Here is a 25,834-nt window from a genome sequence, read left to right as displayed (position 1 = left end):
AACTCCCAACACACTTTCCAAGTGTGACATGTCCTCCCTCGCACGGGGAGCCCTCAGATGTGTTCACCCTCATCATCATCCTGGACTTCTACTCCAAGAATGGTTTGGTCACCTTTGCTCTGGTGAGACCCACCCAGAGAGGCCAAGTATCTGGAACAAGACACGGAAGAGTGTCTTATTGCTTCATTATCCCTAAGAGGGGCTGCACCTGGGCCTGACGTAACGTAGATGCTCCAAAAGTGCCCGTTAGTGTCGTGGGCCTGAGGGCTGCCTCGGAGCCCAGAGAGCAGGGGGGCTTCCGGCCTCTCACCCCAGCTCTCTGGGGACTGGCTCGGGCTCCCCGGCCCAGCACCAGAGCCCCGTCTGCTGCAGACACCCCTCAGTGCCAGATCTGCTGACCCAGCCCCAGAGGAGCAAGCCGGGGGTGGGGTGGGGAGGGGGCCCAGCCTCCCCCGGCCCCCGACCCTGGGCAGCACAGGCCTGGTGGGCTTACCTGGACCCGTTCATGTGGTCGTACTCCCGCTTGACACTGACCCTCACGGGCTGATTCATCCACTCCTGCTGCGGGGGCAGGGGGTTGATCTTGTGGGGCTGGCCGTAGTCGGGACTCCCGGAGGCGGTCATGTCGGCCTTGGGGAGATGGGCCGCCGGTCCGTAGGCGGAGTCGAAGAGGGACTGGTCGTCGCTCACCACCGACAGAGCCTCCTGGAGGGCAGAGAGGAGACAGAAGCCCCGTGTCACTCTTCAGCCAGCACCACTCCCCACCTACCCTCCCTGGGAACCGGCAGGCTGGCCCAGGGCTGCCCAGTTGCGCGAGCTTGATGGGTTCTCTGCAGGGTACCCTGGGTGATGAGGCAGTCTGGGGAGTGGAGCGGGGATGCAGACCGCCGGGAGTGTGTCCATCTGTTGGGTCTATAGGCTGGGACCCCCAGAAAGGAGTGTGGGGAGTGGAAGGCCAGGAAGAATGGTCACACAGAGCACACGCGTGGGTTGGGGTGGTGGTTGAACGCTGGGCTCTCTCGGGATAAACAGAAGTGCCCCTTACTAGCTGGGGAAGCAGTCAAGCTATGGGGCATAGGAGTGGGGACATTTCTTTTACAGGCGAGGCCAGTGAAACCCACCCGAAGAGGTTAAGTATGTGGCTCAAGGCCACACCAGGGAAGAAGGGTGAGGCCCAGGGTTGTGGTCCCCTCCAGTTTCAGTTTTCTTCTCTGCAAACAGGAATAAGAATAGCTTTTTCAGAGTTGATAGGTGATTGAATGAGAAGACCTAGGTACAGGTGTCTAGCTTGTTTGCTTAGAGGTGCTCTAGATGTGCTGGGGTATCTTACACATCTGAGATGCAGATGGGAGGCTGCCTGCCTCCCCGGGACACAGTGCTCCTTCATCCTTTCCTGCCTGATTCCTTCAGATGACAGTTTCCAGCCCTGATTGTGAGGATTCAGCCTGCCCAGGAAAGAGGGCGGAATCCTAGCTATGTGGATGGAGGAGGCAGGGCTGATCTTCCCATGCCTACTGTCCCATCACCTGCCGGGACAGGTGGAGACGGCGGACAAAGAACAGCGGCAGCATCGCCCTTTCCGGAGGTCTACCGACCAAAGCAGGGTAATGAGATTCCCTCATCATCTAGCTCATGGCAGATCACAGCGACCCAGGTCGTGGACTAGGGTGTGATCGTCACTAGATCACACAATTCCACCAAATCAAGTTGACCACGTTTCAGAAAAGGTAGTAATTCACCATCTAGAATTAATTATAATCAATATAATCTAAGTATAATTACACAATCTGTAATCGTGGAGAGGTGATGTAATATTACAGGAGGAATGTCCAGCACAGTCTCTGGCACAGAGTGACACCCAGTAAAGTTAGCTTTGATGGTTATTAGCTTCACGTAAAGATTCTCTTAGGCCACCTGCTATGGTCCGAGTCGTTCCCTTAAAATTCATATGTTGAAGCCCTAACCCCAGTTCCTCAGAATCTGACTGTATTTCGAGATAAGATTTTTAAAGAGATGCTTAAGTTGAAATGAGGCCTTTTGGGTAGGTCCTAATCCAACATGACTGATGTCCTTATAAGAGGAGGATATTTGGAAACGTGGAGAGACACCAGGGGTGGTGGGCACAGAGGGACCACCATGTGGGGAAGCAGCAAGGGGGCAGCTTATCTGCAAGCCAAGAAGAGGCCTCAGGACCCGCCAGCGCCCCATGTTGGATTTCCGGCTCTCAGAGCTGGGAGAAAATGCATTTCTGTTGCCTGAGCCACACTGTCGGTGGTATTTTGCTATCGCAGCCCTACTGTGGCACCTTTACTTTAGCCCCCGCTCCCATACCTATAAAATTACAATCTGCTCTACCAGCTAAGTGTCGCCCTTTCTCCCACGGCTGTTCTCAACCCCAGCAGGAGGACAGCCATACTTCAAAGGAAGAGGCTCTTCTGCAGCTGTTTCCGGCTGGGATCAGGAAAGAATAACTGGAACATAGACCGGGAAGTCTGCTCCTACTCCAGAAGGCTTTGCAGAGCATAGACATGGCCGGAGACGGCAGTTTCAAAGCTGAGCTGCCTGCACAGTATGGAAAGGACAGGGCGGGTCCCTTGATTCAGACCTAAAATCTACTGGGGCCCTTCACTTTCCACCTGCTGCCCTGTGTCATACTCAGAGGAAAGTTGTGCTTCTTGGAACCATTTGTCTGTTGGTTATGATATCCATCGTCCATTTCAATTAGGGATCCGCGCTGGCTCCACACCCCGAACCAGGGATCTGAACTGTCCTCCAGGAACACAGTGGTTCCAAGTTGAAAAGTCAACTTGAAAAGTCACTGTCATCTTCCAGAGGCCTGAATCTGAGCCCATGAACTTCCTGGGGTTCTACACTAGGAGCGGAGATGCATTACCAACTAGGACTCACGAATGCCCTTTTGGTGACGGATGAACAGTCACCAGTTCTGCTACAAAAACAGACTACACCTAAGGAATCAGGTATCATCTTCCACCGTGGAGAGCGGCTGACATGCTTGCTTGATCATGCGCAAATCTTGGTGTTTCCAATTAAGGTATTTCTTCCATCTCCTTTCCTCTGGGTTGGGGGAGAGGATGATGGAATAACGGAGGCCAGGAGGCCTGGGAGGCAGGACCGGGGATAGTGATACTCGGGCAAAGTTCCCTACCATCATTATCCCCCGAGATGGCAGGTCAGGGAGCAGAGAAGCAGGGTAGTCAAGTCAGAGGGGCCAAGCAGATGGTGAAAACAGGGTTCACGGCAAAGAGGTTGCAACAGAGGCCAGATAAGACCAAGCTGGATTTCTGGGGGCTGACCAAGGAGAGACTTCTTAAGTAGTGAGAAAACATGCTTTACAGGACAAAGTGCAGTGTGGTAAATGGTACAAAACCGGTTTGAACTCATTTTGGGAAAAAGTTTCCTTCAGTTCACAATCAAAGGAAACTCCAGTCAAAGGGGCCACGTCTCAGGAGGAGAGGACCCTGGTTTACTCCAGAACACCTCTCCTTCCCCTTTCTGTCCAGTCCTGTCCTCGCCTCCCTCTGCTGTGTTTTTCAGACTCTTTCCTCCGTGAGCGAGCACCCAGTCCCTCACCCAGCCCACCCTGCACGTTCCCCCGCCAGCTCCGTTGAAAGCTGTAAATACCGTCATCTGCCACAACCCCGGCTCAGCTCCCTCCGAGAGCATCCTCGGTTTCATCCATCGCAAATCTATTCTCATCTGCCTGTTTTCCAAGAACTCAGCTTCGCCCCGGCGGCCCACCGTCCACGTTCCCCATTCACGACGCCCAGGCTGCACCTCCTGCCCCAGGCTCGCTGTTTCCACTGCTCCACTAAACAGGCCTTCAAGTGCCCTCCTGTGTCTTAGACTTTGTGAGCCCGTGCGCTGGGAGCATCCTTTCTTTGCCCCCTGCTCCGGACACACATCCGATTCTTCCCATTTTGTAGGTAAATGAAATCTTCCTTGCTCCATGAAACCTTCCCTGATAATGATGCCCTGTGACTCATTTGAGCTTTGAAAGGTCCAGTGAGACTACTGCTTGGGTAAACATACACGTACACACACACACACACACACACACACACACACTTTTCTGTTTGCAGCCATTGATAGGGAAAAGGCTTTCTTAAAAAATTTCATCACGTGGTGGAGAAAAGAGTTGGTGGCTGGGAGAAGCTGGGGAGAGAGAAGATGCTAGAGAACGGTTCCTTGTCTGGCCTCCTGGACTGGATCAGAAAACCTAACACGAGCAGCGGAAGGAGATGAGGACCATGAAGTGGGGATCGTAGATTTGGGGAGACCAGGCCCCAGACAAGCTGCTTCGGGGTCCTGGTGGAGCGTGAGAGCTGGGGAGAAGATTCACACTGGCTCTGAAAGGAAACAACGGCGTTTTGCCATTCAAGGCTGGAGCTTTGGGGGTGTCCCGAGACCAAGCCCACGGCACGTTCCCAACGGGCAGTGGCGAGCCTTTTCCAAGCTGCTTTTGGGGCAGCGGCGCATTGTAGGAAGACGGGCATGGGGCAGGAGGAGGCCGACGGGAGCACGGCCTGAGGTGAGTGTGGCCGTCGTGCTTGTGTGACAGAACCTTGTCCCCACTGGGGGTCCCGGAAGTCCCTGGGGGAGAGTTGATGGGGGCGTCGGCACCAAGGAGCTGCTTTGCCCAGCTGAGGAGCTGTCAGCTGGCTGTCGGATCAACAACGTGCCTGTAGCCTGTTACACACTTGTGCCTCTTGTTATTTTCCCCATGTCTTAGAAGCTGTTTACTTTTACTTAAATTCTTAAAACTTATAAAAGTTTCAACATGAAACTCTTACTTGTACTTAAAACTCTTTATAGGAATGAGTACACAGTTGGGGTTCAAGACCTTTATACTGAGGGATGGTTGCTGGGTGTTTACCTCCAGGATGATGGGCTGAAGACAGAGAGAACGTCAGCATAAACGTTCACACACTGTTCTCGGGGTGGCTGGGTTCCTTCACTTCTCCTTTTGACTTTGGACCTGACACTGATCCCTTCATTCAGAGGAAGTCAAATGATCCTTTAAAGCCTTGCTGAGTCTGGGTTGCTGCAGAGCACATGGCAGGGAAACTGACTTCGTTGGGAAGGACAGAGGGCGTGGCCCTAATCCCGTGTGGTGCTCAGTCTGGGGTCTCTCTCGGCCCTTGTCGCTGTCCCTGGGAAGCCAGCCCTGACTTGCTTAGTAACTGGATTCTGCGAAGCACATCCCTTTGCTCTGCTGAGTGCTAGGAAGGAAAGGCCTGTCACTTAGGATGCTCTGGTCCCTCAGCCACTGAGACCTAGACCCAGAGGGAGGCACAGGGCCCCTTGACTCCAAGCAGGGAAGTGGTCCAGCACAACAGTATCCCACTTGACCCGTTTACCAGAGCACTCAGGCAAGGGCAACTACTTGGAATGGCAGCTTGACTTCCGAGCTAAGCGGATAGTCATACTGGTCGCAGAAATGCTGACCAAACTGTGTCAGCGTTCCTTCCCAGGATGCCCTGCTGGCCCAGGGAGCCAGCAGATGGACACGGCCAGAGGGCACTAGTCTCGGTGCTTCTTACCCAATTTGTGTTCAGGTGCCTTTAACACATCACTTATAATACATCCCTGTCATCATTATAGAAAACAGATCAAAGCAGCAGACGATTATCATAGCATTTATTTAGAGCAAATCCAGTTTCCCTGAGCGATCTAATTTAATCCTCCCTGCAATTCTCCGAGGGATGTACTGTTATCATCTCTATTTTTCAGATAAGGAAATGGATATTCAGAGAAGTGAACTCACTAGCTCAGGTGACGTAGCAAGTGAGTGTGACCTGGGATTCCAATTCAGATCTGCTGTCTGGGCACTTAACCATTACCATCCACCTCCCAGTTAGACTATAACTTCTTTGAGGGTAACTCTTTATGTCTGTTGAGATGCACACAGAGCACAATCTTTGGAGTCAGAAAGATTTGAGTTCCAGTCCAAGTTCCATCAGTTAGTCGTCAATGCACCACCTAGTGCAATTTATTTATACTTTACAAACTTCATTTCCTCATCTGTAGAATGGTGATAATAACAGTACCTAATCTGGCAGATTTTGAATAAATATAAAACGAGGTAAGTGAACTCCCTAAATCAAGAGCCTAAAGTTCTTAGGACACAGCAAACACTAAAACAAAACAAACAAACAAAAAAAGTTTTTTTTTAAAAGAAGCACAATGCTGAGAGATGCCTTGGGACCCTTTGGGTTGGAGATGGGGGCAGGGCGAGGGGAGACAGATAAAGCCTGAGAGATTCCTTCTTCTCAACTGTGTTGGTTACTTAAAAGTAACCAAGGTTGCCCAAGGTTCAAAATGAAAGGGTTTGAAGATAATAGTTGGATTTGAAATGCAGATGCCATGGGCTTCTAGAAAAGAGAACCTACTTCCTAATCTCTGTTTCTCCTTCTCCTTGCAAACCATCAGATTGCTCCATTGCAGCTTCAGCCCTCTCTCTCTTTCTAGCTTCTGAATTCAGGCCTCTAGGAGGCACAGATAAGGCACTGAAATAATCCTGCAAACGAGGGGAGGAGGTGGCCAGCACCCACTCATCCTACCTCAGGCATGTAGTAAATATCAGAAGAATGCCACGTGCATAACTGTGAATTCACTAATAAATAAACTTCCCTTAGTTTGGAATTTGTCATACATACTTTTTTCCCCTCTCTTTTCCTTTTTTTTTAAAAATACCAGCAGATGTGTCTTCCACCATTTGTTTCCCTTAGATTAAGCAAAGGATATTTTCCATGCTCACATCAGTTGAGTGATGGGGGATGTGGTCAGAGCATGGCCACATGATGGCCGGGCTGACATCAGGGGTGAGCCAACAACTGCATCCCCAAAGACCTTAGCAGAGATGCAGGCAGAGGGGGAAAATGCTGGAGAGGGTGCCGTGAGGATCTCCCCATTCTCTGCAGGAGTGCATGGAAGAGATGTCTGCCGTCGTCCATGTGCGGCAAGGACACACACAGGCCACGGTGATGGGCCAAATGGAGTTAGAGAAGGAAAAGACCCCATTTCCCCCCACCCTTTCCTGATTCTTACAATGAGGCTGAGTATTTATTTCTAGCACAGGGAATGACCCAAAAGATGCGCCTGAGAAGAACTGACCCTACGTCGTTTCCTTCCCCTCCTCTCCCCTGTCCTGCCCCGAAACTTGTAAGGACAGCTCTCAGTGGCTCAGGAACTCTGCTGGAGCAAGTGAAAAAGATGTCAAAAGCGACCAGACTGAGTTCCCTGCGTCTGCCCCTGCTCAGTGGGTCCACGACTCCCAGACCAGGCCTCTGGAAAGCTCATCCCTGGGTCACCGCAGGGAGCCCGCGAGCTGTGGCTTTTGATTACAGCCTTTGCATAATGACGTGAAGTCCCTTCTCCTGGCAGCCAGAGAGCATACAAAATGCAGACAGGATTCTAGGGAGCAAAGTCCTCTGTCTTCTCTGTTTTGGGAAACCAGCAGGCTCTGCAGCAGCGTGTGTGTGTGTGTGTGTGTGTGTGTGTGTGTGTGTGTGTGTGTGTGGGCGCTGGGGGGTTGGTCAGCACATTCTCATCTGAAGTGTCAGGAGAGGTGGCTCCTGTGAGTTTGCTCAAACCTTTGGCCTCTCCCTCCCTTCTAATTGCCAGCCCTGTGCCCAAATATTGCCCGTTATTTCCATCCCACAGAGGGCAGGTGCCAAAGGGAAGAGGAGGTAAATGTTCTGCAAAGTTGGATAAGGAAGAAGGTGGAAACATCGATCAGTCACCCAACTTTAACTGAAAGCTCTTCTGCGCGGAGCAGCGCAGGTACCCTGCTCAGGTCGGGAAGGTTGCCTTTGCCCCAAAACAGCCCCATCAGTATTTCCAACCTTTGCCACTCCCCACCGAGAGGCTGCGTCTATTTCCCTCCCCTTGAACCCAGAGGAGACTTTATGACGCCTCAGCAAGTGGAAGGTGGCACAAGTGGCCTTGCAGGACTTCCAAGGGCAGGTGATAGACGCACTGCGACTTCCACCTGCTTCTCGTTCTCTCTTGGGCCTCTAGCCCTTGGAAACCAGCCACCATCCCGTGAGGAAGCCCACACCAGCCCGAGCAGAGAAACTACATGGAGAGGTCCACACACAGAGCAGCTGAGGCCACCAGCCACCAGCCAGCATCAGCCTCCAGGCCTGGGAGTGAGGAACCTTCAACGCAGGTTGACAGAACTCATAAGCATTAATAATTGTTTTGTGCCACTAGATTTGGGGGTGATTTCTCATGTAGCGACGGGAGCATCTCCTATCACTTTAATCAGCAACAAGAGATCCATATTCAAAGGAGGTAGAGGAGGATCCTGTGAGTAACCTTCTCACTATGGTTCCTGGCAGGGGCTGGCAGCAGTCAGCGCCAGGACAGACTCCGTGGGGAAGCGGAGGCCCAAAGCCTAACCTCTCCAGGTTCGAACAGTGAGGGAGGGTCAGACTCAGCCATAAGGCCTGACTCCTCTGAGAACCATGTAGGGAAATTACCCCAGACAAACAACAGTGAGAAAACAAACAACAAGCAGGGACCACTTTTTAAATTAGAACAAACAGAACAAGTATAATGTGATGACATGAAGCTTTCAAGGAACTTTCACAACCATCACCTCATTTAGCCTTTTAGGATGTGAGTTAGGACTCTCCTATTACTGTAAAGAAACCTGAACTAGTGACTCTCCAACCCATAGCCTGACTGCAAAGCTTATACTCTTCCCCCCAAACCGTTCCCCGTTTGCTAACTCTGTCTAATCCTATCCTGGGCTCTGCCGCATGGCCAAATCAGCCCTGGAAACTCAGCGTGTTTGGCTGATTTCTAAAGCAGCTTATTGAAATTTCTAACCTCATCCCCGCCCTGCCCCCAGGCCTCCATGCCCACTCCTTGTCACTTAGATCTTCACTAACTGGGGAGGGGGCTTCTGCTGTGGCCCGCCCAAGAGAAAGGCAGCCAGCCAAGTCCCTAGAAGATGGAATGGGAATCCTTTGCAGATGAAAGTACTTTATTTAATGGAGTTTAATAAATTAAGGGAATAAGCCTAAATGAGTTCAGAGGAGAGGGTCTTGGCGTTCCATAAAGATGGCCATGTAACAGAATCCAGAGCCGGAGGCCCCTGTTAATCACCGTCTCCCATTAGATGCTTCTCCACGTCTCCCATGGGTATTTGCCTTTGCCTGTTGACATTGAGTTTTCACAGTCACTTTTTTGACCCTAACCACATTTAAAGGGATCTCTAAAGATCAAAGTTACATTCTCCTCCCACAGAGAATGACTTTAATGCTGAAAAGAAGAAAAGTGCTGAATGTGGATACTAACAGGAAGGCAGATAGAAGGTTAGTCTGAGCTCCAAGAAGGGAACAGTTTACAGTGTGTTGCCCTTTCTGTTTCTTTACAATGGGGCTGACCACTCTTCAAGCTGCTTTCCCTCAATGACGATGGGGAGTGTGAAAAGGCCAGCCATGATCTGTTGTGTATAACCTGTTACATTTGACACTCCGGGGACCAAGCCCCTCTCTAATAATAAGGAGTGACCTGACCACAGAGGTGGACCCCGAGGTTCCCAAGGGACAGGGTGGCAAGAGGGTGGGATGTGCGGCCTCGCTGTGACTGGCAAGCTTAGATGTTCTCTTCTGTGAAATCAAGCCCGTATTCTCCTGCCAGTTCTGATTGGCTGGAAGGGTTAAATAAAGCCCTGCCAGGTGCAAAGGGGTGATGATGAAGAGAGAACTGTCAACCATCAAAACACACCCCCAGATGCCATGGGGAGAAGCAGGCGGGCAAGGCGGCCGTCCTGGACACCGGACCAGCCGTAGTTCCCAATGGATTTCGTCCCTTGCACTGGGACTGTATTCTGCCTGGTTGCACAGCAGTGGCTGTACCAGTCATTAAAAATACAGGATGCTTCCACACTGGTGGCTCATTGCTGTTGCTCTGAGCCCCCTCCTGCCCTTCTCTGCCCCGGGATGATGATGACTAAAGGGTCGAACATTGGCACCGCGGGTCCTCTGGGACTCTGCTCCAAGACCAGGAGTTGGTGCCCTGGTGCCCCCGAGGCACCACGTGAGTGGTTATACATCAGAATGTTGTCCTTGCCCTGTTTTTCCGATTGCGGAAGTGGTGGCATGAGACGGGCTGGGAGCCGCCTTGTCCCCCAGAGGGTCCCCGAGCATGTCTGCTGCAGGAGGGGTCAAAGACAAAGGGTACAAAGGAAGCAAACCACTTCTCCGCTCTCTTCACTCCATTGGGTGCCGTTGTGAAATCCGTTCCAATAAAAGGCACAGGCTGCCAGCTGGGTCAATGCGGGGCTTTATTGGCTGTGCAACTTTGGCAAACTCCCTAACCTCTTGGTTCCTGGCAAATTTTAACCGTCTTCTACTGAACGTTTAATGCTCTTTGACGACGATGAATGGCCTCACTGCCCTGATCACGGAGAGCCGAAAGCTTGGAAGAAGCATCCTGGTGGGGAGTGGCTGCAGTGCGTCCTCACAGAGTCTGAATTTCCCCCATCGTGGGCTGATGGGACGGGCCGGGGGATGGGATGCAGTTCCTGAGACTGGGGAGTGGGGGGCTCTAAGAGTTTCCCTTGGGACTTGATCTTTATGGCTCTGGCCTGCTAGCTGGACCAAGGCGAGCTCAGTCTGGTCTGTGGTGACAAGAGAGTGAGGAAGGGAAGAAGGGAGCGGAGGCAGTTCAGGTCTGAAACGATGGGCTACCCCAGGGGAAGCAGACATTGGTCTACCAGTCTTGATGACGCCTTCTGACATCTTTTGCAAGCGTCTGGGAAAGGAGGAAATGTAGATGGCATGTATCCTTGGGTGCTTCTCCAACGCCACGGGTCCTGGGAACTTTCCCATCCTTTGTCTCAAAGACCAGTTTTGCTGCTAGAAGCAGCCCAAAGAAAGGGACCACGTCAATCTTAGTCACTGTCTGCATCCAGCAGCTTGCACAGTTCCTGGCACCTAGCAGGTGTGCAACAAATTTTTTTGACGGCTAAGAACCCCAGAGCATGATGGGAAACACCGAGAGCGTCCATGTCCCGCCAGCACCTCTGCTGCCAGCCAGACCTCCGGCTCACTCTCGGCCACGAGACATTAAGCCTTGCACCCAGGCTTGTCCATTTTTTTAACCCGCCGCACCCAGTGACCGTTTCTTGTTCAAATTTAAATACGAAGCCACTGACTACTCCACACCCCCCCACCAAAAAAGCACTCGAGGTCCTTTTCCTAGAAGCTGTGATCTTATCTGCTGATTTCCTCATGTGATGGTTTCCGTGGCAACGGGTGCCCTCATAATCACAGGAAGCCCGGCAGGAAACAAGCACGTAGGGGCCCTTCGATCTATTCTTCCAGCTACACCCAGGGAGCACCCCGGCAGGGGGGCAAAAGCAAAACCAGCCTCAAGAAGCAGGGTGTCCATATCTGTGAGCCCTGCTGGCCCTGGCCAGGGAGAAGGGAGAGTCCACTTCACCTTTATGGACACCCGGGGCCCAGCACGAGTGACTCCGTTTGACCTCACTTTCTCCAGGGCGTTGGGCAGAGAGGATCCCGAATCCATTTCCCAGTGCTTAATAGCTGTTTCCTTTCTGTGATTCATGCCCAAGGAGCCACGCTGGGTGACCTCAGGCCCAGCTAGTCCTGAGTGTGCAGGATTTCCAACTTTCACATCTGGAAATTCACAGCTCTTCTAGCCAGGGTGTTTAGTTCTTCTGTGGCCCCAGGGCATATGGTTACCAGATTGCTGCAGCAACACAAGGATGGGAGTGACCAGAGGAGGTGCCCACAGAGGTCCGTCTTCTGGGCCGGCTCAGCCACCCTGGTCCCGTCTCTGCCCACCTCCTGGGTTTACTGTACTCTGCTCCTCTACTCCATTTGTACCTTCTGTTCATTTCCCCCTTTCTTGTTCCTTCTCTGGCATTTTAATGTCCTATTTTTTTAAATTAATTTTTATTGGAGTATAGTTGCTTTACAATGCTGTGCTAGTTTGTACTGTACAGCACAGTGAATCAGCTATACGTATACATATATTCCCTCTTTTTTGGATTTCCTTCCCATTTAGATCACCACAGAGCACTGAGTAGAGTTCCCTGTGCTGTACAGCAGGTTCTCATTAGTTATCTATTTTATATAATACACAGTAGTGTGTATATGTCAGTCCCAATCTCCCAATTCATCCCACGGCCCCCTTCCCCCCTTGATATCCATATATTTGTTCTCTACATCTGTGTCTCTACTTCTGCTTTGCAAATAAGTTCACCTATACCATTTTTCTAGATTCCACATATAAGTGATACTATACGTTACTTGTTTTTCTCTTGAGTTACTTCACTCTGTATCAGTCTCTAGGTCCATCCACGTCTCTGCAAATGGCACAGTTTCGTTCCTTTTTATGGCTGAGCAATATTCCATTGTGTATATGTACCACATCTTCTTTATCCGTTCCTCTGTTGATGGACTTAATGTCCTATTTTCAATAGTTTCTCCCCTTGTTATATAAGACCTGCCACCCCTTTCTCCCCAGCACGCTTGGCCTGTAGACATCTCTATAATACAGATTTCTGATTGCTCTTTGCGTGTCTGCAAACACCTATGTGGACACCAGCTTTCTTCTCCCTTTGCTCTATCCAGACGTCCCTGCATAGACCCTTCCTCATCCCCTCTGCCTCATTAAATCTCAGCTTTTCACCAAACCTTTATGGAGGACCTTCTACATGTCAGGCATTCAGTACAGGGGATGCAAAGACAAATGCACCCCAAGGTGCTCAATCTGGGGAGAAGGTTGACTTATGTAGGGGACTTATGTGGGGGGGATGGGAGGGCAGTGAGTGAGGGCCTTGGGGGTTGGCCTCCTGGAGGAAGTAGAGCCTGAAGTGGGTGGAAGGGACCTTCTAGAACACCTGGAGTTCCACCACGTCTTCCAGGAAGCTTTGCCACCCTGCAGCTCACCGCAGTAACCTCTCACTCTGCTGAAGTCTGTAGTACTTTCCATCTCATCGCTGATTCAGCACTTTATTCTAGACTGCCGTGTCACGTTGCTTTTATTTGTATTTAACTCCTTCTGGATACGGTAGTTTTTCACAGGTTGATGCTCTGTCTCTCCAGAAAGTAAATCCCGCACGGATGGATTTTCTTTGTGGTTTTCCACAGACGTTATTAACACTTACGAATACCTTGGTTTCCTCATCCCTAAAATGGGCACAATGACAGAACCTACTGCAAAGGGCTAATGTGAGGATGGGGTGAGCCGAAGGGCTCCCCACTGTGTCCTTGCTCTGAACGGCGCAGTGCTGGCCCCTTAGAGATGTTGCCTCTGGTACCTCTTGTTAGTTCTGTGACTTTAGGCAAATTCTTTCATCTCTCTGTGCCACAGTTTCCTTTTTGGTAAAATAGCGATGATGATATTAGCATGCTAACTCATGCCTGTCACACAGTAAAGCACTCCTTAAGCTTAACCTTCTTATTCTAATCCACGGGTTTTAAGATAGGAAAAGCACTTCATTTCTCCGGGCCTATTTCTTTACCAAAACACGAAAGACCGAACTAGGCGAGAGCCAGTTCTGAGCCAGTGCTTCAGTCCTATCATCGATTAGCAGATCGATCCTATAGCCTCATTTGCCTGCGATGGTCCCAACTGATGCCTTTTGTGCCAGAAAATGCTTAATAATGCCTCCTTTCACTCTCAGAATTATCCTGGTTTGTCTGATGCGCTATGGGGCTGCCCCATCTATGGTAACTCAGAGATCGCAGTGTGCCTCAGCTCCTTGCCCTCCCCCTTCCAGGGAAGAGGTAAGGGGAAACGAGGACAGCCTGGTCTCCACACAAGAAGCCAGGCATCGCTCCTCTTGGAGCTCAGACTCTGCCTCTGGTACACAGCTGGTCTCTCGGTTGGCAGCCACCCTCAAAGCAGTCCCCCACTGGGTTGGCCTTCGTACTCGTTTGACTTGAGTGCCAAGCCTAGGCATTCTGGCATTGGGCCTCCTGTCTCTCGGCATCCATCTATAAGGAAAGGCAGATATTTTGTGAACAAGTCCTGCCAAGGGCTTCCAATGAAAACATCTCAGTGGGATTACATGGAGGTATTTTCTTGGTCACTCTCAGTAAAGCTGGTTGAGCAGAAAACCCAGCTGAAGCCCCCTGACAGTTCCTAGGGACTTGGGACTGATTTGGTTACTTTCTCTATAAAGCGTACTTAGTGTTTGACTCTTGGAAGCTTCTGGAAGGACCGGCCTTGCCGCGTAGAAGCCACGCCTGTCTGTCTGTCCCAAGGACAGGAGTCATGATGGCAGTAAGGCTTAATCCTTGACGTTCCAAAAACTTACGGGAAATGGGAAACCGCTCTCCTAGGTGGGAAAGCCATGAGGAGGTGTCCAAAACCTCATCAGAAAACCTCAGCTCCTTTCCCTGCTTGGTTCCCTTTACTTCAGGATCCACTGACAGTCGATGACTGTCAATTCTCATGCTGCTACTTCTGCTTGGGTTTCTTCACGGTTGGGATCTCCCACGTTCTGTAGGCCTTGGTGATTTTCACGAGAAGGCCACAGCCAACAGTGTCAACCTTCCCAACCCCGTGCTTCTTGGAACCCGTCGTCACCTTGCTCTCTCTAATCCCAAACCAAGAAAGGTTTCAGGTCTCCCATCCTGAACGACTTGAAAAAGTGTTAGAGATTGTGGAAAGGAGGAACGAGGGTTTGTATCCTCTTCAACCTCAGTCTTGTGATAAACTCGGAATTAAGACACAAAAACTGTTTACATAAACCTATGATCCCTTTACATAGAAAGAAACTAAACTCTTGAATTTGGTCCTTCAGACCAGCGCTGTCCAGTAGAACTTTCTTCGACAGGAACCGTTCTCCAGTCTGCACTGTGCAACGCAGAAGGCACTAGTCCTGGGTGGCTACAAGCATTTGAAATGTGGGCCGTGTGACTGAGGAGCTGAATTTTTAAATTTTAGTTAATTTAAATTGAAATAGCCACATTTGCTAGGGATTGCCACGTTAACCAGCATGGGCTCTAGACACTCGTGCTTGGTGGCCGGTCTACGTACTACTCAAAATGTGTGACGGTCACTTTGGATATTTCTTGAACACGTCCTGTCTCATTATGGGATCGTGAAACATATTTGTCACAAAAAGCGTTCCTTCTCTGAGGCATTCATTCATATTGGTTGGACATGTGCCTTGTTCCAGGCACTGTGATAAAAAGTCAAGAATGTGTCTGTGGAAAATGACATCAGAGAGCTTTAATAGCATTTGTTGATTGCAATGGAATTAGGAGATTTGTAGAAACTTTCCCTCCTGCTGATCTGGCTGTGTCTGCGTAGTGAAGTAAATGCCTGTAAGTGATTTTGTGAATAGAGGGTCCCCTGAGAAGTGAGCAGCCTCTCCAAGTCTGCTGTGCAATCACGACTGTGCCCAGGGCGGGGGGAGGTGATGCTGGGAGAGGGAGATGGGGGAACATCCTGAATTAAATACGGTAGGAATTACGGTATGTTGTGAGGACCAAATTAAAGAAGAGCGAGGTCTGCAAAAGAACTCTGGAAAGTGTAAGGCGCTGCCTTTTAATGCTACCGTGAGCTCATGCAACAATCCGGGCCGATGGCTTTCCCAGATACCTTGGTGTAGCATCTCCGAAAGCGATAAAGCAGCTGAGCAGTGCGTCCCGAGAAAGAGGCAGGGCGTGAAGTAGACAGAAGACAACTGCCAAGGCAGGGGGATTTCAGAGGAGGGGAGAGCAGTGAACTGAGCAGGAATGAGGGGAGGGGAGGGTGTTAACACTCTATTGCCTGTCAATAAATGTACGGCAGGGACTTTCCTGGTCACAAACATTCAGCTGGGACCTCACGGAAACATTGCATCCCCTATCTAAAGAGCACAGAGCAGGGAGAAGGGGGCCTAGACACAGCGCCCCGACTTCCGGAGGCTTCTTCCTAAGGGATGTGGAAGGACACCTTCTCCCTTTAGAAGAAGGTTGTGGCTGTCACTGCAGGGCCTTCAAACAACACCCGGATGTTGAGCGATCTGGAGGCACGGCGGGAGGACCCCACAGTAAGACTCCCTGCACCCTGGCAGGCTGCTCAGCCCCAGAGCCCAAGTCCCAGTGCGTGGCGACTGTGCTTTAAACCAGAGCTTCAGCCTTTGCACTCTTGGCCCCGTGACACATCACGGGTGCTTCTGGAAGGCTTAGCCCTTAGGAGACCGGCAACTCTGAAGGGCGCAGCCCAGGGCTCTGGGGGCCAGCTCTGCCTGGAAACCCTTCTTCCCATAACATCAACGTTTGCATGCAAACAGGATCTTTGCCGCTGCACCTTCTCTCCCTTCCTTTCTGGCCACCCTGTCCCCATCCTTCCCAGGCCGTGGCCCAACATCAACTAAGCGACCAAACCACACTCTACCCCAACTCACCTCTGAGAGGTGACCCGACCATTAGGATGCCTCAGCTCACCTAAGCCTCTGAAGGGAGGCCCCTACGGCACGGACCCCCTCCAGGTCCCACCTGTCAACATTTGATGGTCTGAGCTCATTGAGAAAGAGTTCATCTGAAATATTCACTCTTATATTCCAAAGAGACCGCTACAGTTTTAGAGGGGTTTCCCCTTCCCTCCCCGCAGATAAATCCTCTTAATTGTTTTTAATAGAGGCACATTTTTTTTTTAAATGCATCCTCTAAGCACACAGAAAACTAACTGGGACGATTAGGGGAAGGGGAGGGGGTAAGAGCATGGTGGGCCCATGGTCAGGCCGGCTGACAGGAAATCAAGTTGACCACATTCATGGGGTCTTGGTCTTTGACAGCCCAACAGTGTTCAAGGATTTCTCTGGCTTAATGTCAGGACTCCCAATGGGCCAGTCCTTCTATAAACACCAAATGTAAGCGCCAAGCGGAAAGGATAGGAAAGATGCTGTCTTTAGGTACCGTTATTTGCTGTGATCGCACATTTACTCTTTCAGACCCCGTGTGGGTCCCTCGAGAGCTTTCCGAGCACACCTTTCCGATAGAGACCATCTGACCACCACCCTCCCTGTACACGTGTGTACACATATCCCGAGTAGTTATTTCAATATACAGCTGCCCTTCCCACTTTGGGTCAGAGGGTTTCTTGGGAGATTACTCTCTGCACTCATGGAGCACAGCCATACATAGAAGTTGACGGCCAGGAGGCCTCTGTTTCCCTCTAACACCAGAGCACGTGAATCAAGACCATGTGTCCCGCACACGTGGGGACACGAGGCATAGCCAGAGGGTCTGGCCAGACCTGAGGCAGCTCAGACGTGGCCCTTTGCTCTTGCGGCAGGAGGAAAATCCTGTCAAAACGGCTTAAAGATCTTCTAATATTTCCATGCAATTAAGGCCACATCTGTCTCCCAGGCCCCCGCACTTCTTTGCTAGTTCACAGACATGAACCAAACAGTCTGTCTTGTCGATCTGGAAGGTAACAAAGAGCTCCATTCATAACTGTAGGCAGTTTCACCATTTTTTTTTTTCAAAGTAAAATAGAGTTTTCACTTTGAGAATAACCTGTGTGGCAAGCGAGCGAAGGATTTTTTTCCCCCCTAATAAATCAAATTCAACAGCCTAATAAAACGCTGGCTCCCCCCTCCCCCCACCCCATTCCCTCCCTCCCTCCCTCCCAGGGTCCCACTGGGCTGACGACTGCTCTGCATTGCGAGCTGTGGGTGCCCCCGAGGAGGTGTGGGAAGGTGAGCTGGGAGCAAATGAAGGGAGTTCAAACACCTTTGGAAGGTGCGATGGGTTGTTCGGCAGATTAAGGACTGGGTGGGCGGGTGGGATGGAGGGAAGGTGGGGGGCTAGTCTGCTTTCCCCTCCCCAGCTTCACCTACTTTTTCAGCCTTTCAGAGCTTGTTTCAAAATATTCCTTTCCTTCCACAGCTCCCTCTACCCCAGTACCCATCCCTGAACATGGGGTAAACCTTCTGCTTCCTTCTTTTGCACGAGGAGGAACAAAAGCGCCACGTTCCGAAAGATGGAGCAAGGGCTCTGGGACCACACCTGCAGCCGAAGCCCTGCAGGGGCCTGCCCCTCCTCAGAACGAGGCTGAGAGATCTCCCCCGTCTTTGAAGCCTCCAGAGAGTGAGTTTGCAGGAGATAAGTGCTGATAAACATCGGGTTGGGTGCTTATCCGCAGAGAGCACAATCTTTTGAGGTTCTCTCTGCACTCACAGGCCGTAGAGACTCTAATCAGAAAACAGAAGGGAAAATGCAAAACCAAGCAGTATTTGCTGCTGCTTTTTCTTCTTCTTTTTTGTTTTGTTTTGTTTGGTTTCAGTCTACACACTGGAAAGCCCAACACGGATGCTGTAACACAGGGGACTCCAGAGCAGAAATGCAGCCCTGGGTCTTTGCTTTGTTCAACGTTTTTGTTCTGACATCAATGGAAGAAATATTTTCAGTCCTGTACATAAGAGGATGAGTCAAACGTTGATAACAATGATTATCTATCTCCAACATTTTCTTTTCCCAAGTGCTTTTACAGGCGTTGTGTTATCTGGCCCTCATGACAACCCTCTAAGGAGGACAGATGGTTTACAAGGGAAGAAAGTGAGCCTGGGCTTGGCGGTATGACTTATCCAATGCCACACAGCATGAAGTGGGGTGGCAGAAGGAAAGCCCAGATTTTTCTGGCTATAAAGCTGGGTTCTGTTCATTCTATCCCATGCAGTGGCTCAGTAGCTAGAAGATACTCAGAAATCAGAATGGCCTTGAGCCTGGGCAAGGCATCTGGAAGGATCTGGAAAGCTTGGGTGGCAGTGGATGAACCAGGGTGGAGGGGAGCTCTGAGCTTTGCAGCACTTGAGTAATGCAAAAAGGGCGGAGCCTTGGCTGTCCTAGGTTTCAAGGTATTGGTGATGCCTGATTTGGGGTCCTAAGCAAAGGTTGCTTCTCTGATTTTCCACTTCTCCTTCGTAAAATGAAAGAGTGGGACAAGATGGTACCTAATGCAGAAGGGTGGGGGAGAGTGAGGATAGCACGGAGAGCGTTTTCTCCCCATGAGCACATTCTCTTAAAAATTATGCAACCACAAAGGCAATACTAGGGTAAAATGTTGACAAGATTTGCCAAGACTAAGACGAAAGCTCAGTGGTAGAACCTGGCTATCCCTCCCAGCTCCCAAGTTCTAGGGTGACGATGTAGAAGTCTTTAGCTCAAGGAACCACAGATGGCTATTTATATCCGTAAAGATAACGAGTTATTTCCACACAAGCTTTAATTAAGCAATTCTGCACCTGACTGCCAAGCCTCAGTATTATACGTACTATTGACCATCTGCAGTTGGATAGAAAGTAAACTCCACAAAAACCTCACAAGTCACATTACAGCAAGAGTAACTGGAACTCAGCCAAAAAGAAAGTTTCCTAAGGGAAAAAGTGATATACCGTTTGTACAATGTGTCTTAGGCCCCTCAATAAACCCTCATGGCCACTTCTAGGATGGGAAGTGAGACTGGGGTGTGGTCTCACCCCAGACTCAGGGGGCTCTGCCTTTAGTTGATTTTTTTTTTTTTACAGGAATGTATTCGTGTTATTTATTTAATTAAAAATCAAATTGAAAAGAAGGGTAGAAAAAGGAACATCTTGTTCATGGCTGAATTCATGGTTTGGAGAGTAGGTGGAGGGGGTGGGGCTGGATGAGATCCCCACTTAGGACTGGGTCAAGATTGCTGAACCTGGAGAGAAGCCCGGTGTTGCAGAGGGGCCAGTGTGCAGGTACGGTGGAGGCCGTCTGGAGAGATGCAAATGTGCCCCATTTGTGTCTGTCCTACCAGTCTCACTCATGAATACCTGACTTTGTGCTTCCTAGTCTAGCTTTTCAGCTCCCAGTTGAAGACAGACCGGAAGATAATGCTGGGAGGTGGTCAGAGAGGCTCCCCTCCCCTCTACAGATGTGGGGATGGAGCTATGCTGGCCCCAGGTCCTTTCCTTCCCTTGGTCTCTATCTCCTGCTCCCACCGAGAGCCCACACCATCATCACTGCGTAGCTGGCTGGATTCAACAAGTTCAGTTAAGGGTTTTCAGAAGTCCCTGTCATTATAAGAGTTAAATCTACTGCAGAAATATGCCTCTAGAACTCAGACACCCATATTCTTTTACGTACACTGATCCTTTAGAATACGTTTGCTTGGAGTTTGGGGAGGGAGACTCATCTGGTTAGTATCGTCCTTTGGAAACTGGGCTGGACTGGTCTAGCGTGCTGAGTCAGACTCTCCCACCAACGACAAGAGGCCTTAATCTTTTTCACTGCCCTCCCCACACCTGCGCTCGCGCACACACACACACACACACACACACACACACACACAGATACCCACAAATTACAATGCATTTTGAAACTACTAAAAATTGAGCTATAAATATTTAACGTATGCAAATAGTATTACAGCAGAAAGAATGCACATAGACAAAGTGGCAGTCATCTATCTCTTCTAGAATCAAAAAAATAACCATTCTTTCTAGTTTTCTTCTGATCATACAGTATTTACTGGACATTTGCCCCGGAAAGCCATTAAACAACACACTTTATTGGTGTCCTATTAGCCATAGGCTTCTGTTTTTAGATGACATAGCTTGAGTGGAGATTTTTATCTGTACCTGGCACGTTTCGGGAGTGTCTGAAATGAGTGTGTCTCAGGAACTCTCTCCAGGTTCTCGCCTCTCCACAGTTGGTCAAGTGACAAACCGATTCAGGGTATCAAGCCAACAATCGGAATCTTAGATCTGACGCGCCTGCTACAAGTACGTAGCCTAAGAATTCGTAATATCTAAGAATTGCTAATATCACCATCAAAAGCTGTAGTTTATCAATTCGTGTGACTCCTTTTGTTGGAAGTCTCCTGAGAGTAAAATTCCTGAGGATAAGAATTATCACCGGGTCTTCTTTTTCTAACAACTTCTGATTGCCTTGCATCTATGAAATGAATGTACACAGCTCATCATAATGAATGGAAAGCAAAGAACAATGTACTTATGCTGGGTGGGGTGGGAGGGGGGCCCTGGGGGGCGGTTGCTTGTTCAGCTCGAGCAGCTTGCACTTCCTGTTTAGTGGGGTTGGGTGAACGATTGAAATAGGAAAGTCTCAGTGCTCAAGCAGATAGATGGCCTCCTTGGTGATACCCAAGGAACCGAGATTTGGCCTCTGATACCAGATGCAAGTTTTAGTGTTAGGAATCTTCAGGATCAACCCGTCCCCAATTCTAGCTGCTTGTTTCAACTGGCCTCTGTCTTCCCTTTAAAGTGAAATTAAATAATTCCTCAGACCAGCACATGAGATCCTTGAAGGAAAATTAAAAAAAAATCTTATTCTTAATCCTATTTTCTGCTTGTGGGAATCAGATGAATTTCCAAGGGGGTCCAGCACATAAGGGTGGTGAAGGCTTGGGAAGGCCTATGAAATTCATTAACATTTCACAATTTATTCTCCAACTACAGCCAAATGCAGACTCCTGGTTCATCTAGCTACCTAGGAAATCATAATCACACAGATGTCATAAAGTTACCTTATATTCGCCTCCCTTATCTAGACACCTAATAATACTGATAACCACTATGATCATTTCTTGATCATCAAACTGATCTCTTAAGGAATTACACCAACTACACGGTCACAAAGTTCTACTAAATTGAAGGTCAGCTCCCTGAAAATTCAAACCAAATGGTGTCTTAGGAAGTATGTTATCTTCTTGGATTTCTCCAAATCTTAGACATGATAAGTTCATCCTAAATCTTTCAATACAAATGATAACCATGATTACCTTTAAGTTATTACAGAGGAATTAAGCAAAGAGTGAGGGGCTAGAACACAGTCCTGGGCTGGTTTAATTCCTGTACTCAGCTCAGTCTCTGCCTCTCTCTCTTTTTAGCGGAAATAGCAGAAGATGCATCTTCTAGACTGATTTCCCTCCATGCTGTTACTATAGCATTAATAATAACTAAACTTTTAGACTATTTTATAGTGTAACGCATTTATCCGAATAGAAGCCTTCCCACACCTATAATCGTATTTAATCACCATAATAAACTAAAGAAGTAGGTAGTATTATTCCCCTCCCCCATTTTGCTGATGAAGAAAGGAAGGTACAGAAAGACTGAGACCTCATTTCTGGTCAGAGAAGAATGTGAGCCCACCTTCTGAACCCCAGGAACCCAGCCCTTCCCATGGGGCCACCCTTTCTCTGACGCATGCTGTGCCCCAAAACACTGTAGCAATGAGTACATTTATTATTTTTCTGTTAATGCCATTTTTCCTTCCCTTTTGATCTCGCGCCCTTGGTTAGATGGTAGGCAGTCTTGAGGCGAGATCTTTATCTCTCAGTTACCGTTTTAACTGGCAGTGGGCTCCTCGGGGGTCCAGAGACACTTGCTGATGGATGGCATGCACCGGACAGGAGGCTGCTGGCTTTGACATTTGAAAACTGCACACTTCCTGCAGTGACACAGTATGCCCAAGCGACAGGCCTCACTGCCATTTTCTCAAAACCAGGAAGCGAAACTGGCCACCAAGAGCAAATGACCACCAGCTAGAGCATTAGTGCAAACCAAGCAAAACACAGCAAGATGCAGACCGTGCGGGTCGGAAAGACAAACACATTCAATGTGCAGTTATCTTTGAGGAAAGGTACTTCACTTCTTCTGTCACCATGGTTTGGGTCACAACCACCCTGAACTTTTAACCAGGTTCTATGTATGTGTTCTTACACAAAACTCATCTTTAGACCTGCCTTGCACAAAAATCTCGGTCTCTGGCAAACACACGAGTACAGCCTTCCCTAAATTTTTTGGCTGACTGTCCCGAAAAGGACAAGGCAGGGCTGTTGAATGTGCAAGAAAACACTATTTTTCCTCACATTTTTCTTTCTGTGTCTCCTCTTCCCACCTCCGGTCTCTCTTTTAACCAACTCAAATCTCTGGCAAATTGGGCTTAGGAATGACACCGACCGTGTTTTCTGTGTGCAGCTGCGGAGTCCTTGGAGCTCTGGGGGGTTGCTGGGGCCCAGGTGAGTAATCTGAACCTTGCCTCTTAGCAGCAAGCCCTGTCCGGTCACGTGCTCGGTCCCCCCTCCTCGGGATGCTGATTGCAACCCAGATAGGAGGGGCCTGGAGAGTCCACCCCCACCACCACCACCACCACCCCCGCAAAGAGCCCCTTTCTCCACCCTTTTTCCTTCTGTTGGCCAGGACAGGAGGGAGAGAAAATAAAACCACAAACTTCTTTGCATATGAATGCATCAAGAAGTGTCTTTCTGAGCACTTTTGTTCCATCTGAAAGCAAGGGAGGTGGCTAGAGAGCAGGGCTAATTATACAAAGACAGGCCGGCGCATCCTGCAGAAACAATTTTGCTGGACCCCCGTATTTGCACGGCTTCAGGAATTTTCGAGGCGCAGCATCGTACGTATACCACACGTTGTATACCGCACACATGTTCCTGCCAACCGAGTCCAAATGACAAAGGTGTTCTTTGTAGCTCCACGTGTGACACCCAACAGATTCTAGACCAAGGGCAAATTTGCTGTCTCTGACTTATTTTGCTTATTATTATTACTTTAAAAAAAGTCTGTCCTGGCCCAAGAACGTAGCTGTGTTCACCCAGCATAAACCAGATTTAAAGGAGTACGGGGAGCCAGGAAGGCTGGTCACGGAAGTAAGCCGAGATGCTGAGACGCCCCTCGGAATTCTAGTCCTATTAGTTTTTCTCCAAGTGTGGTTCCTGGATTTGCTGCCTCAAAATCACTTGAGGTGTTGATTAAAAAGGAAGCTTGCCGGGACCATTCTAGATGGAGTGAATCAGCCTTTATTTATCAGCATTTATTATTCTGCCCAAGTGGGTCTCAGGCAGAATCAAATTTAGGTTAGGTGCTCATTGAACAAAAATGTTCACCATCACGTATTTTTGGAAAACACTGCAGAAGGTATTGCCCCTCTCCTTCCCTTAGAGATTCATGATCTATATCAGCGTGCGCAAGGTTCTGATAAGTCCTGAAACACAGGCAAGGTTCTGATAAGTCCTGAGACCTAGGCCTCTGTATGTGTGTATAAGCCAGTACTTCCCACACTAACTTGAACACAGAATCCTGTTTGCATAAAGCACCTGTGAACATCTCGCAGACTCACTCACTCCCTCCCAGCAATGATGTGCCCTAATAGGACTTTTATCACAAGTCATCGGCGGACCCTACCTCCTTGCGTCTCATTTTTCTCCTCTTTTCCGGCCATAAACCACCTCCACTATTGGGAGAAGGAGGCATGGTTCCCTCGGTAAAGACAAATGCACTTGAACTCAAGAGAGCAATCATTTCGGGCTTCCCTGGTGGCGCAGTGGTTGGGAATCTGCCTGCCGATGCGGGGGACACGGGTTCGGGCCCTGGTCTGGTGGAATCCCACGTGCCGTGGAGCAACTGTGCCCGTACACCACAACTGATGAGCCTGTGCTCTAGAGCCCGTGCTCCGCAACGGGAGAAGCCACCGCAATGAGAAGCCCGCGCACCGCAACGAACTAGCCGCAACTAGAGAAACCCCACGCACAGCAATGAAGACCCAACGCAGCCAAAATAGATACCTAAAATAAATAAATAGAAAAAAATTGAGATGAACTAGTTATAAAAAAAAAAAGAGAGAGCAATCATTTCTCTTTTTTTGGTAAGTAGTTGCTTCTTAGAATCATAACTTGCTTTGGTTTTGTGTTGAAAAAGCAGTGATGCATGGTCCTTCCTTCCATGGTCCTTCTTTGTCATTTACATGTAAATATCCTATCTTCAGAGGGCCTTGCTGTGACTCCTCAGACGAACTTACATCCAGCCTTGAGTTATTTCTCTCTACCCTTCTGTCATCACAGGAACCACATTTAGAATTTAATACTCATTTGTGCAAAAGTGGGATTAATGTCTCTCCCCCACTACACAGAACTCTTTGAAGGCAGAATCGCTGGTCTAGTCCGTTTACTCCTGCACCCAGGCCTTAGCACCAAGCCCGGCAGACAGTAAGCATTCAGTATTTACTTGTTGCCTTGGTAAATTCCAGCGTTTTAATTTAGCAATTCATGTAGAACATGTCAGGCGAAGTGATTGAGAGCTACAGTGATTCTGTCTGCACAACAAAACTTCCTGAAAAGCTTTTAAATAAATGCCAGGTTCCACCCCAGACCTCCTGCATGAGGAGGGGGGCAGTGCCCAGGAGTGAGGTGGCAATCGCTGGCCTAGGAGATGGAGAACGGTGGGTCCTGGTGAATCCTTTGCCGGTCTCTTCTCCTGACTTGCTCTAGGTTTGGGGCAGGTCTCTGCATTTTTGGTGCCTACGTTTCCCTGCTTAGTAAAGGGGGGGTCTTGTCTGCAGCTCCACAATTACACCGTGAGATGTCTACTCAGGCATTTGGAATCCCAAGCTGAGACGCCACTCTGCGAGTCCAATCATGGCTGCCGTTCCTGGCAGTGTGGGTCTCTAGCACGTGGCTGTGACCCTTGGGTTTCGCCAGATGATTTTTAATACCACCTCACTAAGGACGTTTTTACTGAAGCTGCCCCTTTAACAGAACAGGGGCCGCTCCATCTGTTACCACCCTTTCTTACTGGACCTCTCGTTCTGTGGTGCAGGAGTTACACAAGCAGACCGTTAGACACGCACGTTGGCTGCTGGCTTTTTGGTGTTTTTCGCATTGACATCAATCTGCAGTGAGGCAGTCGGTAACGGGGAGGATGGGAGTGCACCTCGCAGACACCCATAGACACCCCAAGTCAGGTCTCGGGGGCTCCCTGCCGCTGGGCAGCTCTGAACAGTGCTGAGCTGGTCCACCCGGGCAGCCAGCGGTACAGGAAGCAGAGGGC

General features: G+C 49.5%; 1 protein-coding gene across 2 annotated transcripts in view; it reads right to left on the bottom strand.

The window, feature by feature from the left end:
* The window catches only part of FLI1 (Fli-1 proto-oncogene, ETS transcription factor), a 117,317-nt gene that overhangs the window by 50,316 nt on the left and 41,167 nt on the right, over window positions 1-25,834 (bottom strand). For both annotated transcript variants that reach the window (XM_079928312.1, XM_079928311.1), the window contains exon 2: window positions 494-705. In XM_079928312.1, the coding sequence (XP_079784438.1) occupies window positions 494-624 (131 nt within the window). In that variant the 5' untranslated portion in view covers window positions 625-705. The remainder of the gene's footprint in view (window positions 1-493; window positions 706-25,834) is intronic.

This window comes from Stenella coeruleoalba (genome assembly GCF_951394435.1).
Source record: "Stenella coeruleoalba genome assembly, chromosome: 8".
NCBI lineage: Eukaryota > Metazoa > Chordata > Mammalia > Artiodactyla > Delphinidae > Stenella > Stenella coeruleoalba.
This window is presented reverse-complemented; position numbering and strand designations above follow the sequence as displayed.